Source organism: Pelobates fuscus, chromosome 4 (genome assembly GCF_036172605.1).
Source record: "Pelobates fuscus isolate aPelFus1 chromosome 4, aPelFus1.pri, whole genome shotgun sequence".
In the NCBI taxonomy this organism is placed as follows: domain Eukaryota; kingdom Metazoa; phylum Chordata; class Amphibia; order Anura; family Pelobatidae; genus Pelobates; species Pelobates fuscus.
The window spans coordinates 207,462,643-207,483,258 of NC_086320.1; the positions used below are offsets into that span (position 1 = coordinate 207,462,643).

General features: G+C 45.5%; 1 protein-coding gene across 1 annotated transcript in view; it reads left to right on the forward strand.

The window, feature by feature from the left end:
• The first annotated feature begins 10,460 nt into the window (after window positions 1-10,460).
• Window positions 10,461-20,616, forward strand: part of NFX1 (nuclear transcription factor, X-box binding 1) — a 108,251-nt gene continuing 98,095 nt past the window's right edge. The window contains exons 1-2 of the mRNA XM_063451868.1: window positions 10,461-10,615; window positions 13,412-14,479. Of these exons, the coding sequence (XP_063307938.1) occupies window positions 10,477-10,615; window positions 13,412-14,479 (1,207 nt within the window). The 5' untranslated portion in view covers window positions 10,461-10,476. The remainder of the gene's footprint in view (window positions 10,616-13,411; window positions 14,480-20,616) is intronic.

Sequence of the window (20,616 nt, forward strand, 5' to 3'; positions counted from 1 at the left end):
CAGAATCCACATTGTTGGTGGTGTGGTTGTTTAGATGGATCCCTCTTACACATATGGTGGTACTGCAAATTGGTAAAACCTTTATGGTCGTAGGCCTATGCATTACTGAAATCCCTATTTAAAATACATTTTAAAAAAGGACCTGAGATAGCCCTATTACATTTAAACTGGGCTTTATCTTCCACTTCATTAAAGTGCCTTTTTTCCACTGTTTCTTAGCAACGAAAATAATCATAGCTAGACAATGGAAATCAAATCTTCCTTTTCAGAGGAAGCATTTGACAGATCAATTTTCATACCAACTTCGTATGGAAAGAGATCTGCATGGATCTTCCTTATATTCTTTAAATAAACATTATAATAAATGGCTGGAAATTCTAGCAAGTGATTAACTGAAAAGTAGGACTTGATTGATAATCGTCTCTAGACATAAAAAAGACTCCTACTATCGGACTGACCTATGACATATATTTCCATTTTTGAACTGACCAAGTTTTAGATTTGTTAATTTGCAGTGTTATGTTGATATACAAATGGTAGTGGGAAATACTACTAAATGATTTAAGGGTTATTTTCTTTCTGATATTCTTTTTCCAAGTAATGTGTAAATGTTGTTAATGTAATTCTCTTTTTGTATATCCTTTGTGTATATGTTGTACAAGTTATCTAAATAAGGATAAAGAAAAAAACTTTCAATAAATAATATTTTTTTTTAAATTAAAAAATGTGCACATGTGCTATTAGGGCAGCACCCCACCTGCTTCAAAGGATGTTCGCTGTGAAAACAAACAGATATGTAGATAGGCAATAATAGTTTAGAAGATAGTGTCAGGAAGCAGCGCCTGTAATGATGTTTCCACGCTCAGAACGACATGGAGGAAGAAAGGAAAATACGTAAATATAGTGTAGTATGTTAGACCTCTGTTTTTGGTGAATAAGGAAAAAAGTAATGCACTTACACTTTTCTGGAGCTAATACTCAGCTCCAGATATATACTACACTATATTTGCGTCTTTTCCTTTCTTTCTCCATGTTGTTCTGAGTGTGGAAACATCACTACAGGCGAAGCTTCCTGACACTATCTTCTATACTTATTGTATCACCAGAAAAGAAGGAACCTGGAACAATAGGACAACCAGAAGTGCTAAAGGCAAGTATTTATTGTAACAATAAAACAAAAACATTACAAACTATTAAAATAACAAACATATAACAAGTGCACTTATCCAAGTTCTGACAATTCAGTCCTGTCAATGGCAAAATGCATTTTACTGGGTACAGCTACCTCAGTTGGCAACTGTGGAATGCTTGTTCTGGAACGCAGACAAGCGCAAACTTTAGAAGTATAATATAACATGAGTATAGCTCGGGTATACTTTGCACATTTTAGTAAGTTGGTGATGTAGATACTTATCAGTGTGGCATGAGTGAGTGTGTATTGGGTGTATGTCAGTAAGGAGACAATTTTAAACATTAGAGTGTGCTGCGTGTTCCGTCGGATGGTGAGGCATTATAGTTGAAAAACTAGGTGGTTGTGTGAGTAACTTGAGGTCTCTACCATCCTGGTTGTTGGAGTTCATCTAGTGGACTATGTATGGACCTGGTATGTATTCAGTTGTCAGGTCCTGCTGGGGACGTGGGGGAGATTAGTTCTGCCGAGATTAGTTCTGCCGGGTCGCCCTACTCCGCTTGGTTGTGTCGCCTCGGTTTCAAGTTGCTCAGAGAGAGGAGAGGGGGGATGGCAAGGATCTAGAGGCCCCAGCCATCCCTGGTGAGGTGTGTGTGTTTGTGTGCCATATAAGACCATGGGTGTCAGCTCTGAAGGAAAATTCTAAACTATATATAATTTAGCAAACAGCATAAGTAAAAGGAGATTCATATGAACCCCAAACCGTGGGTGAAAAATGAGTGGGTGATGTCCCTTTGGAGCCTGGATAGTCCTGCGCCACCTCATTGTAACGAGTATATACCCCTACACGCAGGATCCAGCCAAACAGAAGACAGCACAGAGGAGAGATACGTCTACCGGACCTTAGAGTGGCCGGACTCGACGTAATAGGAGAAGACAGAGTCAGGAACGATCCGAGGTCAAGGGCACAAAGAGACAGCGTAAACGAAAACTAGCCGGGGTCTGGTACACAGGAATCAGCAAGCCGGCAAACAGTACAAACAAGGATAAAGCGAAAACGAAGTCAGAATACAAAGCCAAGGTCAAATACGGAGAAACACAACTGAACACAACAAGCACTAAAGGGAACTGTAGCAGAAACCATGATAGGGCAAGGAACTAAGGGAAAAGGGTGAGTATAAGTAGCCTTCAAACTAATGTGATTGGCTCCTGTCACTTCCACACCCCCACCAGGTAAGAGTATGGGGTGATTGGCATGACAGGAGCCAATGGGAGCCTTTTTGCAATTTAGGCTCGCACTGTCTCTTTAAGAGCGCGCCCGAGACTCGCGCCGCGCTCTTAGCTGCAGGCGGGACACGTGACCGCATCATGCGGTCACTGCCCGTCCTCCTGTTAGGAGAGTCGGATGAGCCGCGCGCTGCTTGTGCAGCCGCAGGACCGCGCGCGGCTTGAAGAGAGGACCGCGGCCGGCCCCCGGATAAGGTAAGTACCGCTACACTCATGTTGTGGCCACCGTATAGGCATCCGAGCGGGCCCTCTGAGGGATAAACGGGGTAACTCTAGCGGGGTCCCATGTGTGCGTATTAGCGGTATTGCTCAGGCCGGGCCAGGCAAGCGCATCTTGTGGGAGTCCGATGGTTTCCAACATGACCGCCGCTTCCTCAAGGTCCCTGACAGCGTGCACAAAGTCCTCTTTTATGATGTGGAGTAGCTGCGGCGATCTCCAGCGATATGGGATAGCGTTGGTGCGTAGCAGTGAGGTGAGTGGCTGGAGGGTTTTCCTCCATTTCAGAGTGTCCCCAGATAGGTCTGAGTAAAACGTGAGCGCGTGTTTTCAAAGGAGAGTGGCGAATTCACTTTGGTTGCTGCCTGCACTGCTGCTTTCTCCCTGCCGCTGCTGAATCTGACCACCAGGACCCTGGGTGCGGACTCGGGGGCTTTTTTTGGCTTCGCTATGCGAAAGATCCCGTCAGTCATAGTGCTTTTAGCCTGTTTGGGCATAAGTAGTGACCCTAGCAGCCTCCTCACCAGATGCGGGAGTTCTGCGTCTGGGATCGCCTCTGGGACACCCCGTATCTTGAGGTTATTTCTGCGCCTGCCGTCTTTCATCGCTGCCAAGCGTTGTTCCAAGGTTGCTTGCTGTGCCTGGAGGGTCCGTACCTCCCCTGAGAGAGTGGTGATTGTCTGGGCTTGTTCGGCTGCTGTCGTCTCCACTGTCCCCAGGTGGCCCACCAGCCGTTAGATCTGCTCTGAGTGAGGCCATGTCGGCTTGCAAGGTGAGCTGGAGGCCATGTAGTAGCTCCTTCCGAGTGGCATTTGTCACCGGAGCCGAGTCAGTATTCTTTGGATCTGTCTGGGGCCGTGGTGGGAGAGGGAGGTCAGCGGATCCCATCCCCAGTATCGATTCCTCAGAGGAGTCTGAGTACCCGTCCATGTCGGCGGCCATCTTGGGCCTACATGCTCCGTGGGCCTGCCGGAGTAGATCCCCTATGTTAATGCTTTGGGCTTGTCGGGCTTTTGCTTCCTCAGCTTGCGGCCCATGACCACTATTAGCACCTGTGGTCCGGTTTGCCAGCGGTGGTAAGGGGCTTGAAATTGCCAAAATACAGCGGTGAGTGTAAGAGCTCATCAGAAATGCGTCCGTCTCGGTCAGCAGCTTGGCCCCGCCCCCAAAAGTATTATTTTTTTACTATTATATTTTTTATTTTTGTATTAGTTTAAATAAAGTATATACTATTTTAATAGTGAAAAAATCCAGTCTTCATATATTCTATAGCAAAGATATAGCACAAAATACAGATAAGAGTGTTAGACGAAAACACAGATATAAGTAGTTTGGCTAGATGGTAGAGGGAGTGGGAGTAGATGAAAAGTAGATAGAAAACAAAAAACTAGGTAGCTCTAAAACTGGAAACAGGGTCACCAGTCCTCTATGAGTACGTAAAAATGCAATTATCACTTATACAAATAAGATGAAAAGATATCCAGGAGCTACAATAAATAACCAACAATTAAATACAAATTGATTTTTTTTAAAAAGTAGCATAAAGTGCAGGACTAAAAAAAAACAATGTATGCTCCACTTTTTCTTTTTATACCAACTTATACCTACCCTATTCACTGGACTAGTGAATGAAGCATGGGTTCCCATCCAATTACACGCTGATCAGTGCTGTGCAGCTGACAAAGCTTACAATCGGTTTGGTAGCATGTAGGTCTACATTGCTCAGCCACAGTGTTCTGAATGGATTTAAAGTGCTGTATGCAGGGCTGACTTTCAGCGCATTGGTCAGACTGGGGCCACTAAAAATGATCCCAGCTAACAGAGGGGTGCCCCAGGTATCTATTTATACCACTGATATCCATGGGTCTCCATGGTGTGAAATCTGCAGGACGTTCCATGTTGCCTTAACAGCATTAAAGCACATTCTATGGAAGATGGCACAAGGGATGTGCATGGGCAAAGAAAAATTTGTCTGCCTCAGCAATTCGGACCAATGACATTTTGGTTTGGAACTTCGGTAATTTGGACCCTAACCCCAACCCCAACCCTAACCACTTATTTTGCCACTTTTCAGAACGCTAAAGCGCTTTGGAACTTTGGCAATCTGGAACTTTGGACATTCGTAAGACATTCGTATTCCTGACACTATCGCTCACCCTGCCTCCTCCCTCACGTGCCTCTCTCCACATTGAATAACGGATTAAAATCCCTTTATTTACTTACCTGATCTCAGCACTGGTGTTCCTCGTTGCTGGGTCAAAGCTCCTCCTCTGTGTCCTGCGAAGAGCGGGCTCCAATGCGCGTGCGTAGCTAATGCTGTGCGCGCATTAGACCTCCCCATAGGAAAGCATTGAATCAATGCTTTCCTAAGGGACAAAATCTGATGCTGGAGGTCCTCATGCAGAGCATGAGGATGCCCATCGTCAGATACCAGACAAAAGGTCTGTTTCAATTCAGGAGGACAGCCACTAGAAATCAAATTCTGTATAGCCAAAAATACACATACAATAGGGAGTGCCACATTCACAGGTGCGATAATATAATTACCACTCAAATGGTTGAGAAATCCATGAAAAGAGAAAAAAGAAAAAAATAACTCTTAGTGCAGTATTTATTAATCACGGGAATAAAATGGAAAGTAGCTAAAATCACACTCACAAAATAAGTGGCACAATAAGAAATATTCCTTAAAGGGACACTATAGTCACCTGAACAACTTCAGCTTAATGAGGTTGTTCAGGTGAGTGCTACAGCTACCCGGAGCCTTTTTCTTGTAAGCACTGTATTTTCGGAGAAAATGCAGTGTTTACATTGGAAGCTTGGAACACCTCTTGTTGCAGTCAATCAGACGGCCACCAGAGGGACTTCCGAGTTCAGAGGCCCTAAAAAGGCCTCCCGTCCGATGCATTCTGGGTGAATGCATCAGACGGGCTATCAGCACACAAAGCACTGTGAACGCGCTTTGTGTGCTGACAGCCTGTCAGCACTGCTGTGGGCGTGGCTTCAGCTGACAGCTTCAGCTTCAGCTGACAGCTGAAGCCCGAACCCACAGGGACGATTACTGTCCACAATAGTGGTTGAAGGGGGGGGGGGGGAGACCTACTCTCCTTCCCCCCCCCGGCCCCCACCGCTGTGCGGCGGGTGGGGGCCCTAAAATTATCAATAAGGGGGGGGACCTACTGTCCCCCCCCCGGCCCCCACCCCTGTGCGGCGGGTGGGGGCCCTAAAATTATCAATAAGGGGGGGGACCTACTGTCCCCCCCCCCGGCCCCCACCCCTGTGCGGCGGGTGGGGGCCCTAAAATTATCCCCGGCCCCCACCCCTGTGCGGCGGGTGGGGGCCCTAAAATTATCAATAAGGGGGGGACCTACTGTCCCCCCCCGGCCCCCACCCCTGTGCGGCGGGTGGGGGCCCTAAAATTATCAATAAGGGGGGGACCTACTGTCCCCCCCTGGCCCCCACCCCTGTGCGGCGGGTGGGGGCCCTAAAATTATCGATAAGGGGGGGGACCTACTGTCCCCCCCCGGCCCCCACCCCTGTGCGGCGGGTGGGGGCCCTAAAATTATCAATAAGGGGGGGACCTACTGTCCCCCCCCGGCCCCCACCCCTGTGCGGCGGGTGGGGGCCCTAAAATTATTAATAAGGGGGGGACCTACTGTCCCCCCCCGGCCCCCACCCCTGTGCGGCGGGTGGGGGCCCTAAAATGATCAATAAGGGGGGGACCTACTGTCCCCCCCGGCCCCCACCCCTGAGCGGCGGGTGGGGGCCCTAAAATTATCAATAAGGGGGGGACCTACTGTCCCCCCCCCGGCCCCCACCCCTGTGCGGCGGGTGGGGGCCCTAAAATGATCAATAAGGGGGGGACCTACTGTCCCCCCCGGCCCCCACCCCTGAGCGGTGGGTGGGGGCCCTAAATACAAAGGGGGGGGGACCCTAGTTAACCCTCCCCCCCCCAAAAAAAAAAATTATCTCCCTACCTACCCCCCTCACCCTAAAAATAATGAGGGGGGGAACATTAACTAAAAACCTGTAAAAAAATAAATAAATAAAAAGAGATAAAAAAAACTTACCATTCAATGTTTTCTTTCTTCTAAAATCTTCTTTCTTCAGCCCAAAAAAGGCCAAATAAAAATCCATAATAACCGACGCAATTAAAAAAAAAAAAAAAAAAAAAAAAAAAAAAAAACGAGCGCAAAAAAAATAATCCATCTTCACCCATGGAGGGCTCCGCGCAGACTGAGCTCTGCAGGGTGGGGAAGGCTTATAAAGCCTTGCCCCGCCCTGCAATTAGGCTAAGAACACTCTGATTGGTGGGTTTAAACCAATCAGAGTGCTCTTTGTCATTTTACAAGCGTGGGAAAGTTCTTTGGAATTTTCCCACGCTTGTAAAATGACACAGAGCACTGTGATTGGATGGATTTCAAGCCATCCAATCACAGTGCTCTGTGTCATTTTACAAGCGTGGGAAAGTTCTTTGGAATTTTCCCACGCTTGTAAAATGACACAGAGCACTGTGATTGGATGGCTTGAAACCCATCCAATCACAGTGCTCTGTGTCATTTTACAAGCGTGGGGAAATTCCAAAGAACTTTCCCACGCTTGTAAAATGACAAAGAGCACTGTGATTGGATGGCTTGAAATCCATCCAATCACAGTGCTCTGTGTCATTTTACAAGCGTGGGAAAATTCCAAAGAACTTTCCCACGCTTGTAAAATGACAAAGAGCACTGTGATTGGATGGCTTGAAATCCATCCAATCACAGTGCTCTGTGTCATTTTACAAGCGTGGGAAAATTCCAAAGAACTTTCCCACGCTTGTAAAATGACACAGAGCACTGTGATTGGATGGCTTGAAACCCATCCAATCACAGTGCTCTGTGTCATTTTACAAGCGTGGGGAAATTCCAAAGAACTTTCCCACGCTTGTAAAATGACAAAGAGCACTGTGATTGGATGGCTTGAAATCCATCCAATCACAGTGCTCTGTGTCATTTTACAAGCGTGGGAAAATTCCAAAGAACTTTCCCACGCTTGTAAAATGACACAGAGCACTGTGATTGGATGGCTTGAAATCCATCCAATCACAGTGCTCTGTGTCATTTTACAAGCGTGGGAAAATTCCAAAGAACTTTCCCACGCTTGTAAAATGACAAAGAGCACTCTGATTGGCTCAAACCCACCAATCAGAGTGTTCTTAGCCTAATTGCAGGGCGGGGCAAGGCTTTATAAGCCTTCCCCACCCTGCGGAGATCAGTCTGCGCGGAGCCCTCCATGGGTGAAGATGGATTATTTTATTTGCGCTCGTTTTTTTTTTTTTTTTTAATTGCGTCGGTTATTATGGATTTTTATTTGGCCTTTTTTGGGGCTGAAGAAAGAAGATTTTAGAAGAAAGAAAACATCGAATGGTAAGTTGATTTTATCTCATTTTTTCTTTTTTACAGGTTTTTAGTTAATGGTCCCCCCTCATTATTTTTAGGGTGAGGGGGGTAGGTAGGGAGATATTTTTTTTGGGTGGGGGGGGGAGGGTTAACTAGGGCCCCCACCCACCGCTCAGGGGTGGGGGCCGGGGGGGGACAATAGGTCCCCCCCTTATTGATAATTGTAGGGCCCCCACCCGCCGCTCAGGGGTGGGGGCCGGGGGGGGGACAGTAGGTCCCCCCCCTCATTGATCATTTTAGGGCCCCCACCCGCCACTCAGGGGTGGGGGCCGGGCGGGGGGGGGGGACAGTAGGTCCCCCCCCTCATTGATAATTTTAGGGCCCCCACCCGCCGCACAGGGGTGGGGGCCGGGGGGGGACAGTAGGTCCCCCCCCTTATTGATAATTTTAGGGCCCCCACCCGCCGCACAGGGGTGGGGGCCGGGGGGGGGACAGTAGGTCCCCCCCTTATTGATAATTGTAGGGCCCCCACCCGCCGCTCAGGGGTGGGGGCCGGGGGGGGGGACAGTAGGTCCCCCCCCTCATTGATAATTTTAGGGCCCCCACCCGCCGCACAGGGGTGGGGGCCGGGGGGGGACAGTAGGTCCCCCCCTTATTGATAATTTTAGGGCCCCCACCCGCCGCACAGGGGTGGGGGCCGGGGGGGGGACAGTAGGTCCCCCCCCTTATTGATAATTTTAGGGCCCCCACCCGCCGCTCAGGGGTGGGGGCCGGGGGGGGGCAGTAGGTCCCCCCCCTCATTGATAATTTTAGGGCCCCCACCCGCCGCACAGGGGTGGGGGCAGGGGGGGGGACAGTAGGTTCCCCCCCCTTATTGATAATTTTAGAAAGCGAGCTGAGCTGTCAGTCAGACAGCTCAGCTCGCGAACGCGCATTCCGCGCACATGCGCGGTAAAGCGCTCAGGTTCTTCATAGGGCGGCATTCAATGCCGCTCTATGAAGAACGCGATTGGTCCAGCGCGAAGCCGTCCCATTGGGCCCCGCGATTTCGTCATTTTGACGAAAAAGGGGGCGCGGCCTAGCGGGGAGCTCGGCGCTGGAACGGAGGTAAGTTTTTAATATAAAACCACCGATTTTTTTTTTTTAATTAATGAAAGTTCATATAAAAGCAAGAAGGAAGGCTGGGGGACCTGTCTTTCTTGCTTTTATATGGTGACTATAGAGTCCCTTTAATGTGCATACAAGCATTTCAGCCACAAAAGGGCTCAATCCCTATACAGTGCACAGCTGCCAATGGTACCTCAGGATGCCAGTAATCCCGACCAGTCAATAGTGAAAGAAAGTAGATGCTGGATTTGGTCCAATTGCAGTCCTGTAGGTAAGGCTTTAAGCTGCAATCTCTTCTAGGGTATTCGATAGGCTCGACGCGTTTGTCCCTCTGGACTTTTTCCAGAAATGTGTGTCCCATAATTCAGAGTTTAAATATGTCATCTACGCGCATGCATGGAACGGGATCAAACGCAACGTTGCCACGTCCAATCATCCCTCCACGCATGCTCGTGCATCCAACTTGAAACACAAATAAACTTTATTGATATTATATGGAAGTTGACACAAAGTCTGAACTTAAACTCATAAATCATTTGGAACATTATGTGGCTGCGATTTAATATACAAATGAAATACCAACCTACAAATGTTGACTGTGTATATAAGTTTAGATTTAAATGAAAAATAATAGAGCCTTTAATATAAAAGTACTGTATTTAAAAAAAAAAAAATTTTATAATTGATAATTGATCTTAAAACATAAGCATTCAATACAAAGCTTTCATTACAATAAAGAATAACAGCATAAGGACATCCATATTGAATCAATGCTTTTATATGGGGAAATAGCTGACGCATCAGTCCTCGTGCAGAGCGTGAGAACGTCCAGCATCAGTTTGCTAACCAAAAGTCCGGAAACATTCTGAAAGCGCTTATAGAGCGGTCTGGTAAATGGCCACTAGAGGCAGACTTCATGCTGCAATCTGGAACTGCATTGTTTAACATTGCAGCACTAAGTGCAAGAGGGACACTGCACCCAGACCTCTTCAATGAGCTGAAGTGGTTATGGGTGCCTACAGTGTCCCTTTCAATGTGAAGGTGAAATAAAAAATTAATAAAATGCCAAGTTGTAACTATGGATGAGTTGTTGATTTTTCATTCAGAGTTTAGTGAATAACCCTGTTTGTTCTGTTTTCATTTTTGCTGTTTTAGCTGGAGTATGAACCTTCATACTGACTGACAATCTAACCTCTAGTAAATGAATAACCCACACTGTGCTAACTAAACGGAAAACGACAGTTGTGCTCATTAAATAAAGTTTCTTTAAAGAAAAAATAAAAAAAAACAGTGCGAAATATGTGCGCATGCGCACTTGCTGAACCTGAAGGCTGCGGAGCGTTGTTCTGGTGACGTCAATGCTAGGCAGTAACGAGGAGGGCGCCTCAGTGCCAGAAGGCGAGTGCTGCCTGTGGGAACGCTGCCCTGCTTATACCTTCCCCAGGACCAGCCGACAGGGGACACGGTGCGAAGACATGGCGGAGGCTCAGCCTTCAGGTAACGTACACAGCACCTGCGGGCACTGGGCTACAGCTGGCTGCTCCCTGGCGGCATGGCTCCTGCTGAGCTCAGTGACTCACAGCCAGCACGCGGGCAGCTCCTCAATGTCAGCCTCACACACACACACTGACAGCATGGGGGGTAACCTCTGGCACTCCAGCTGCCCTGGACTCCCACTCCATGATGCTCAGCCAGTTATGGAGTGCTGCAGCTCCTGTGCACTACGTCCCCTTTAATGCCTAGCTGGTCATCTGCAGCCCAGCCTTCAGAATGTCACCATCAGTCCCATGAAGCCCAGCCATCTAGCTCGCTGAGTGCCTTGACAAAGGTTTGCCTGCTGCATCTGATTTGCCAAAAACTAGCCATCACTGATACCTGCTGTCCCATAGTGTCTTGCATTTATGTAGAATTTTAACCACAATGATATACGCATACTAGTATTTATGTATGTGTAGTATTTATTACTATTGTTTCAAAAAATGCAAAGGAAAAGGATGTAACACATTAATGATTGTCAGTCAGTTTGGCTCTTATGATAAACACCCTGTCATTCACTTTGAGTTTTTATAAGGAGTATAACCATTAAGGACCACTGAGGTCACCCAGAGCATTTCATCTCAATGGAGTGGTCTTGGTGCATTGGTCCTGTCGTTTTAAGAAACTGCAGGGTTAAATCCATCTCTAATGGCTGTCTTCCTGACCGCCACTAGAGGCACTTCCACTACTAACAGAGTAAAACACAGTCAAGTGACCTGGAAGTTCATATGAAATCATTGAAATCAATGGTTTCCTATGACAAGCATTGGATGCATGCGCACAGCTCTCCGCACATGAGCATCTTCGCCGCAATACTCCTCTATGTGGAGCATTATTTTAGGCTATTGTTGGGGATGGACATGTGTCCTCATTGACGTTGCGAGAGGTGAGCAGAGCCAATGGAGTTTTAGCTCTAAAAAAAAAAAAGAGAGTTGAGTAAACTATATTTTCTTCATTTTAGGGGCAACCTATTTACATTCAGGGGCAATGGCCCTATAGTGTTAGAAATACAAACCAGTATTTTTAATGCTGTAGTGTTCCTTTAAGCCAGTGTAATGAGTTTAGGATCCAGTGATGCTGATGATTTTGTTGTTGCACTTATGTAAGCATCTTCTGGAAGTTGTATTACTCCCTTTCTGTAATGATGACACAGCAAGAGCCACAGTGGAGTGTGCAACATCTAATGACATGAAACATAAACCTGGTCAGCCTGATCCACAGGCATATACTATGATGTGTCTAATGTAGCTTGACATTAATGGTTGTGATGCTTACTTTCTGGATCATTAAAGGTAGAACCTCAGTTGTTGGGGACCTATAACTCCCATGAAGCTCTGCCAGCCTCAAGACCATTCAGTATAAATTTGTATGAAAATGATTTGCTTCACTAAAAGTGTTACTCCAACCATCATAACCACTAGAGCTCACAGTTTGGTTATAATGGTAGACATATCATTGTGCCATTCCCCTGCACTGGGGCAAGCCATTTTACCTCTTATTTGGATTCCTGCTCGGCGACCTATAATCTGCGGCAAATCATCTGGTTGCTGCAGAAGCCAGATGCCAATTCTGCCACTTAATCATTGGCTGAGAATGTCAGCTGATCGGACTCGACCAATGAAAGAAATACAGTGTTTAGAAATATGCACAGAATTGACATGGGTAATGAAGTCTGAGAATGTCAGGGCTCAAAGAATGGCAGTATTTATTGAGAAACCAGTGGGCAGATAATGTTTCAATCTCGCCATGAGATCTTTGTCAAGCTCAAACTTGAGTGACGCGTAAGGCCCCCATAGGAGAGAAATGATTCAATGCTTTCCTATGGGAAGTTTGGAAGCACTTGCTGTGCATGTGCATCAGGTCCCTGATGCTCCTCTGTAAGTAGCATTGAGTGGACTATTGTCGAGGAAGCCATGAGTTCTCTATAATGTTCTGGGAGGCAGAGTTGAGCAGTGCAGGGGGAGCCAAGGCTCAGGAAAAGGGTAAGTGTAAACTGACTTCATGTGGAAGCCACACTGTAGCCTTTTTTTTTTTGTGAGTATAGAAATCGTTAACTTTTTGAAAATATTGGTCACCGAGGGCATTTCATCTCAATGAAGTGGTCTGGGTGTAGTGCTCCTGACCTTTTTAACCCTGCAATGCAAAACATTGCAGTTTTGGAGAACTGACCGCAAATAGAGATGCTTCTGCAGCACAGACAGAGTAAAACTTGGTCTAGAAACGTCAATGCCACCCAACCTTTATCAGTGACCACTGCAGGTAATTGGTGCTGTCTACGGAAGACCTCCCGGGATCCTTTATAGACCTCAATGCTGTATACTCTCTCATGCAGCGACCGTGAGGTTCAGTTCAGTAGCTCACCTTTACCTGTCCGCCGGACCCCCAGTAGCGATATTTTTGTGGGGGAGGGTCTGTGAACTCGGCAAAGTCCCCAGACTGACTGCTGCTTTATTCTAAAGTTATTTTGATGCCTACAAAGGTCCCTTTTTAAATATAAAATGATTAGCTTGTTTACCACCTTTTTTTTAAAGTTTTGCTTTTCATACATTTAAACAGATAACTGATCAACATAACAGGAGCACATCATTTTTTCAAGCTCAATATGACTTATTCCGTATAACTAACTTCTTAAAATTAGTAGACATATGGCAAGAATCACGTTTTACTACACAACTGTTTTGTGAATACGGTCTTTTTTTTTTTTTTTTTTTTTTTAACAATGCATTGTAACTTTGTTTTTTGTATTCTAAATTTTAGGACCAACAAAATACAATCCTGATGCAGCTGATTTTATTCCACGAGACAAGTTAAATCATCAGCCTAGTTGGCGAAGTCATGGGAGGCCTGAAACTAACAGGGGTTGGAACAGAAACAGTAACATGCCATCATCTCACCAGCAGCAACCACATGGAGACAGTCCTTCACAAAAAATGCAGACATACAATAGCACAGTCAAAAGCAACCATGAACGAAGCCAAGAAGGTTCAGTGGAAACCACTAGTGCAAGCAAACCTGTTAAAAATCACAGTTTTCAGAACCAGAGGTGGCATAGGTCAAGAAGTGAGAGATCACATACCAGAAATCCTCACCGGCAGCCTCTTTCTGACACCTCAACAAGGCCATCTTTTGCTGGAACAGCGCCACTCACTGACTGGCGGATACGAACAAGAGAGCCCAGTGACTTGTGCTCTTCTGAAAGTGAGAAGGAGGTTGGTAGTGCTGACAGCAGAGGTGCTAAACCAAAGAAATTGACACATGTGTCTGGAGGGTCTCTTAGAGGCCCAAGGGACAGAACAAAGTTTTCATATGATCGGGAGAAACGGGTAACTCCGAAGCAGAAAACAGAAGAAATGTTTGAGAACATCCCACCTCGGAATATAACAAAATCTGTGCCATCTAAAGATGAGCATTTCAAAAGCAGACCTGAACGCTATGAGGGTAATGGAGCAAGTGATGCCAAGTCGAGGCATTCAGCATCTGGAAGGAATATTGTGCGTGAGCCTTTGGACTGGAACAAGCCCCAGGAGGAAGTTCAGTCTGGTAAACCTAATGAATCGCATAGCAGCAAGAGCTTGAGACATGACAAAAGTCAGTCTGCAACTTTTACATCAAAAGAGAAAAAAGTAGAGCGAGTTAAAGAACCTGTCCTTTCCAATTCTTATCAAGAGCCAAAGCCTCGCAGTCACCACTGGACAACTGATGGAGATAAACATTCGGGGAGGAAGCATCCTCCACAAGACCGTCCTGCCAAAACATCTATGCAGGCTGGGTTTAGCAAACAGTGGAAGAAACATGATGTACCAAAGAACAAGGAAACGCACACTGGTACGTCAAAACTGTTAAACCCTACAGTGCTTATTTATGAAGTGAAAATATTTTGTATTTTTGTATCTGTGTGTCTCCTAAATTATATTTGGGAGCTAGAATGGGATCAGTTTTTATGTTAAGAGTGCATGTTTCGTATAATTGCATTTAACAAACCATTGTACAGTATTTCTACTGTATATGTATGGATAATTTATATATCACAAAACAACAAGCTGAGCACTCTTAATTGGTTTCTACTGTTGTAATGAAACCGTTTGGGCCTTTTTCTTTTGAATTCAAGGCCTGTCTGGTTGTGAATATCACTGTAAGATTTAAAAGATGTATTTGTGCTGAGGGATGCACGTGTGTGTGTGTGTGTGTTTTATGTTGGTGTTAGTCTGTGTATTACAGTTCTGTACTGCTTCCTCTTGGTTTTGATGTAACCAGGGCTGTGGAGTCGGAGTCGAGGAGTCGGAGGAAATTTTGGGTACCTGGAGTCGGAGTCGGTGCATTGTTTGCCGACTCCGACTCCTACTCATACTAAATTTAGATTGGATTTTAAAAAAGCAAGTTTAAATGTCCCAATTCACAAAAAGTTATAATTAATGACTTCTCTACTGTAAGAATAAAGACCAATGCATGCAGTGCCTCACGTTACCGCAAAACGAACACGTTAAGTGACCGTGAAGAAGCATGCTTTTCATGTGCTTCACTATATGGCACAACGCACAATTAGGAGCGACAATACTTATACTTTCCATAGTGTTGTGTTCTGCTGTTACAGGGAACGCAGCGCCCATGGGTAACCTAGCCTCTCACTGATAAGGGATTAAGTAAATGTTTTTTGCAGGACTAGAGACACTTGTATAAGTGAAGGGAATGGAGGATCAATAGTTCAAGACTGAAGCTGTAAACCATTTGAAAAACTGCTGTCATTCAGCTAAGGCTATAAAAACTTGTAAACTCTGATTGTTAGCTTAACCCCTTAAGGACCAAACTTCTGGAATAAAAGGGAATCATGACGTGTCACACACGTCATGTGTCCTTAAGGGGTTAAACTTTAACATGACTATAGGATTCTACTAGGGAAATCATGGTTTATAATAAATGCCCCTTCCTGGATCCTCCCGGAGTCGGAAGTACAAAAGGCTGAGGAGTCGGAACATATATCTACCGACTCCACAGCACTGGATGTAACACCTGTACCCTTTCTGTACTTTAAGAGAAAGTTGTGCAAATTAGAATTGGCAAATACACAGTTCCATGCGATGTAGATGAGCTCAACACCAGCACCATCAAGAATCATGAATTTCATAATCATGCCTTGAGTCCCTATGTTAAAGGGAAACATCCACCACTCGCAGTTTGAAAGGAACACACAAAGCAATTCAGCTTATTGACATTTATTTCTTTTTTTTCTTTTTCCTTTGAGATTATAAACATGCAGATGTCAATAGAAATCAGCACTTTTGTAACGGTGTGGCAATACCTTTCTAACTTTGTCACATAGCTGGGTAGATTTTCTGACACTTCTACTTTACAGATATAATGGAAGTGGTAGGTGCACCTATTCTTCTTGATGAGCTGTCTCTGAGAAGTCTATTAATGGAAAGTCAGGAGTTTTGCTAAAATTGAGTTGACAGTTTGTCTTAAAGTCAGGCCTGCCAGAGGTTATGATGCAAACCAGTATCTCAGTTCATGGAAGACCTTGCATAATCTAGTTAGAACACCATTCAACCAAGGTAACATTATGAAGTGTGGTCCGTTTAAATGAAAAGATCAGTATGCAAGTCTTAGACTATGAGAGTAGTTATTTGCTCTAGAGCCTTTTTAATGCCCGGACTTAAAGGCACACTTAAGACTCCTATAGCCGTTTAGCTTGCTGAAGTGCTTAATATGTTAAGAGTGTGTTTGTTTTTTGTGTGTAGATCTCAATAGAAATTGACACTTTTATAAATTCACCTGGTCACACCTTGCTGTCAACAGGTCCTGTTCCTTCCTGGTTTGGTTAGCTCAGTGGAGCTAAACTCAAGAGGCAGCAGTTGACCAAAGCACTTGCCTTCTCATTGACCTGCATTGGAATTTATGTCATTGGACAGCTGCATAAAGTCTGGCATGGTTAGTAGGGGAAGGTCTACAAAGGCTTAAAGGGACACTCCAAGCACCCAGACCACTTCTGCCCATTGGAGTGGTCTGGGTGCCAACTCCCACTACTCTTAACCCTGCAACATTTTTTATAAACTGCAATAATTACATTGCATGGTTAACTCCACCTCTAGTGGCTGTCTACTAGACAGCCACTAGAGGTCACTTCCTGATTTATAGCAAAGATTTTCTTTGCTAAAGCGTCGATGGATGTCCTCACGCTGTGTGAGCGACGCCGACCCAAAACCACTACCGAGGGACATCGGCGGGGTCTCAGGTAAGTGACCTGAAGGGGTTTTCACCCCTTCAGCTACCTGGGATGGGAGGTGGGAGGGAGAGGGTACCTGCAGTGCCAGGAAAACGGATTGTTTTCCTGGCACTGGAGTTTTCCTTTAAGACACAAGAACTGCAGGTTTTGCAAGCTGCTCAAGGGACACTGTAGGCACCCAGACCACTTCAGTTAATTGAAGTACTCTGGATTGCTGTGACCCTTAGTGCTGCAACGTAAACCATTGCAGTTCCAGAGAACTGCAATGTTTAATGACGTCGTTGGGGGAGAAGCGTAGGCAGCTGACTCAGGTAAGTGGCTGGGTTTTAACCACTTCAGCCCTGAGCGAGGGGTGGACCTATTAACCCTATAGTGCCAGGAAAACGGCTTTGTTTTCCTGGCACTATAGGATCTCTTTAAGATGTACACCTCCAATGGGGGAAAAAAATGCTTGATTATTGGGACAGCATTGGCTTGGATAAGGTCATAAAGTTTGATTATCTCAGCCATGGAGGCGGGGCCAGCCACTCCAAGTCAAGCATGGCGTGGGAAAAAAAGGTGAGTTAAAAAAAAACAAAAAACACTGTTTAGTAATGCCGGGGCAGGAGTGACGTGGTATCCTGGCATCACTGCTGGGTATGCATGGGAGCAGAGCAAGAAGAGCTTGAAGATTACAGCTCCCTCGCCACCTTCACCTCCATTCTGCCTCAGCCAACTGCTGCAGGGTGGCAAATAATAGAAGACTGTGGGCAGACCGGAGGTGGGTGCTAAAAGAAGAGTAGCACACATGAAGCTCTGAACATGGTAGAGTTGGAGCTAAGGTAACTTTACATTGAATATATCATCTATTTCTGTGATAAATGCTGTATTTCATGCATTTGGCGCCAAATTACGGTAAGTAAGGCCGCACAACAATGGGTAGCTCCTCCCTATCCCTAATTAGACAGGAACTAATTAAAATAAGGGTATAAGTACCCTCTCCTACTGCCTCCTCCCTCAGTCTTTTTGTTCCTGTCATATCCCTTCAGGACATCTAGTCATTTTAAGACTATTATTTTTCTTTTTGGCTTACCTGAGGGTTCTTACCTTTGGCCCCAAGGGAGTTACATTGCAGAGTTAGTCTTCAGTACACGGCCCTGTGCAAAGGTGACCCCCTGAAGATTCCCCCTTAGTGACCAGGGGTTAACTTGCCAATACAATGGATTCCCAGCAGTGACCAAGCAGCAGCAGGAAGTGGCAAGAAGAATATTTCATCCTGTACACTATATATTCTATCCTTTTTAAAACATTATCTGGCATCTCACTGTGTGTGTGTGTGTGTGTGTGTGTGTGTGTGTATATATATATATATATTTATTTGTAGTCGGGGCACTTGCCGTTATAATAGTGTAACAGCATATTATAACCAAAAGACATATTCAAATGACACCATTCGGTTGTGGTGTGCCGGAACCGACAGTGCAGTAGGCCTGTAATAAAAGTGGGCCCACCTTAGAGGGTGATATGAATAGAGGGAGCGGTGGGAGGGGTGATTCGCCAGACTGTCCACGGTAAGGTGGGAGAGGATTGGCCGCCCTTTTAAAGGGAATTCAAGCCCCTCCCACAACTACAGGCCAAGGCCTTACATATGTATGTATGTATGTGTGTATACAAAGTGGGTGCCAGATAACCCTCCCTTCTACCTGTATACTTTCCTTTATTTTATAACAGAACTGATTGGCATATGGAAGCTTCAAAGAAATAAGGTAAATCCTAACTTATTTTATGATTCCCTGGTGGTCTAGGGGTAATGTGTGTCAGTTTTGCGTCTTTTTGCCGCATTTCTGTCCATAACAATAAAATTTTGATGGCTCCCGGCATTTGGAAGCCACCATCTTGCTCGGCGTCCGCCGTACTGCGCATGCGCAAACCAGAATGTTGCATCAAGGCCGTTTGTAGGGCATGCGCAATAGGGCCAATTCGCACATGCGCATTTGTGCGGTCTTGTCCTGCAGAATGACATCATAGCTGACGTTGCGTGGCAAAATCGAAATGTCTTTACCCTATGGATCTCCTACATAGCCAGAGTTTTCGGTTTTGAGGGTATTTCATTCAAAAGATATTCTCTGGATTTCAGGTATGTTGCTTACCTTAAAGGATCACTATAGTGCCAGGAAAACTATAGTGCCCTGAGGGTGCCCACTCCTGCCGGGAGGAAGGGGGTTAAACACTCACCTTTCTCCCGTGCCGGACTCCCTCGGGGCTGAGGACTCTCCTCCCTCTTCTGTCGTCATCGGCTGAATGCGCATGCGCGGCAAGAGCCGCGCGTGCATTCAGCCAGTCCATAGGAAAGCATTCTCAATGCTTTCCTATGGACGCTGGCGTCTTCTCACTGTGAAAATCACAGTGGGAAGCGTCTCTAGAGGCTGTCAATGAGACTGCCACTAGAGGCTGGATTAACCCACTTGTAAACATAGCAGTTTCTCTGAAACTGCTATGTTTACAGCAGGCAGGGTTAATCCTTGATGGACCTGGCACCTAGACCACTTCATTGAGCTGAAGTGGTCTGGGTGCCTATAGTGGTCCTTTAAATGTATATTTCACTTTTTTTTTTTTTTTTTTACATTGAATTTTTATACTGCCTTGGTATATTAACTTCAATTCTTTATTCTGTAGCAATTTTCAAGTTGCTAAAAATGTGAAAGAGATCATTCTCATCAGAATCAGATGTATCTGTTCAATAACAAAGGTCACACTCAAAGAGTCATAGGTAAGCCATTATTTTTTCGGTTCTATGATTATTAATTACAAACAAACAAACAAGAGCGGAAATTTATGTATACCCTATCATGATAGTTCTACGGGAAAGAGAGCATCTATTGCTTCTAAAAGACAACCAAATGGAACAGATTCGAAGCCTGTGAAAAAAGACCCTTAGAAGGGAAACGTCTCTGCGAGGAATGTTTATCGGCAGCAGCAGGAACCAATATGCCTGCACCTGATGATATGCAGTTTATTAAACAGGCATTATCGCAAGGTATTAAAGAGGCGGGCAAAGCATGCAAAAGGCCAAGGCATTCTGATCCTTTGGACTATTCCCAGGAAGAATCTCTCTGCTGAATCCATGGATATAGACTCCTACAAAGAGAGATTTTCTATTTCAGAGAAAGAAGCTCAAGATTTTCTGGAACCAGCCCAAGTGGATCATCTGATATCCAGAGTCCTTAAGCCTAAAATAAGTTTCTAAAGAAGAGCCTTCTACTTCTAGCAGATACTTAGCTGGTTTATAGAGAGAGAGAGAGAGAGAGAGAGATACACGTTTCCTATACATCAAGCATGTCAAATTCAAAGTGTGGCACCGGCCACATAAACAAGGTTCAAGTTCACACACACACACTGACACACACACACACACACACACACACTGACACACACACACACATACTCACTGACACACACATACTCACTGACACACACACACTCACTGACACACACACACACTCACTGACACACACACACACTCACTGACACACACACTCACTGACACTGACACACACACTCACTGACACTGACACACACACTCACTGACACTGACACACGCACTCACTGACACACACACACACACACTCACTGACACACACACACACACTCACTGACACACACACACACACACTCACTGACACACACACACACACTCACTGACACACACACACACACTCACTGACACACACACACTCACTGACACACACACACTCACTGACAC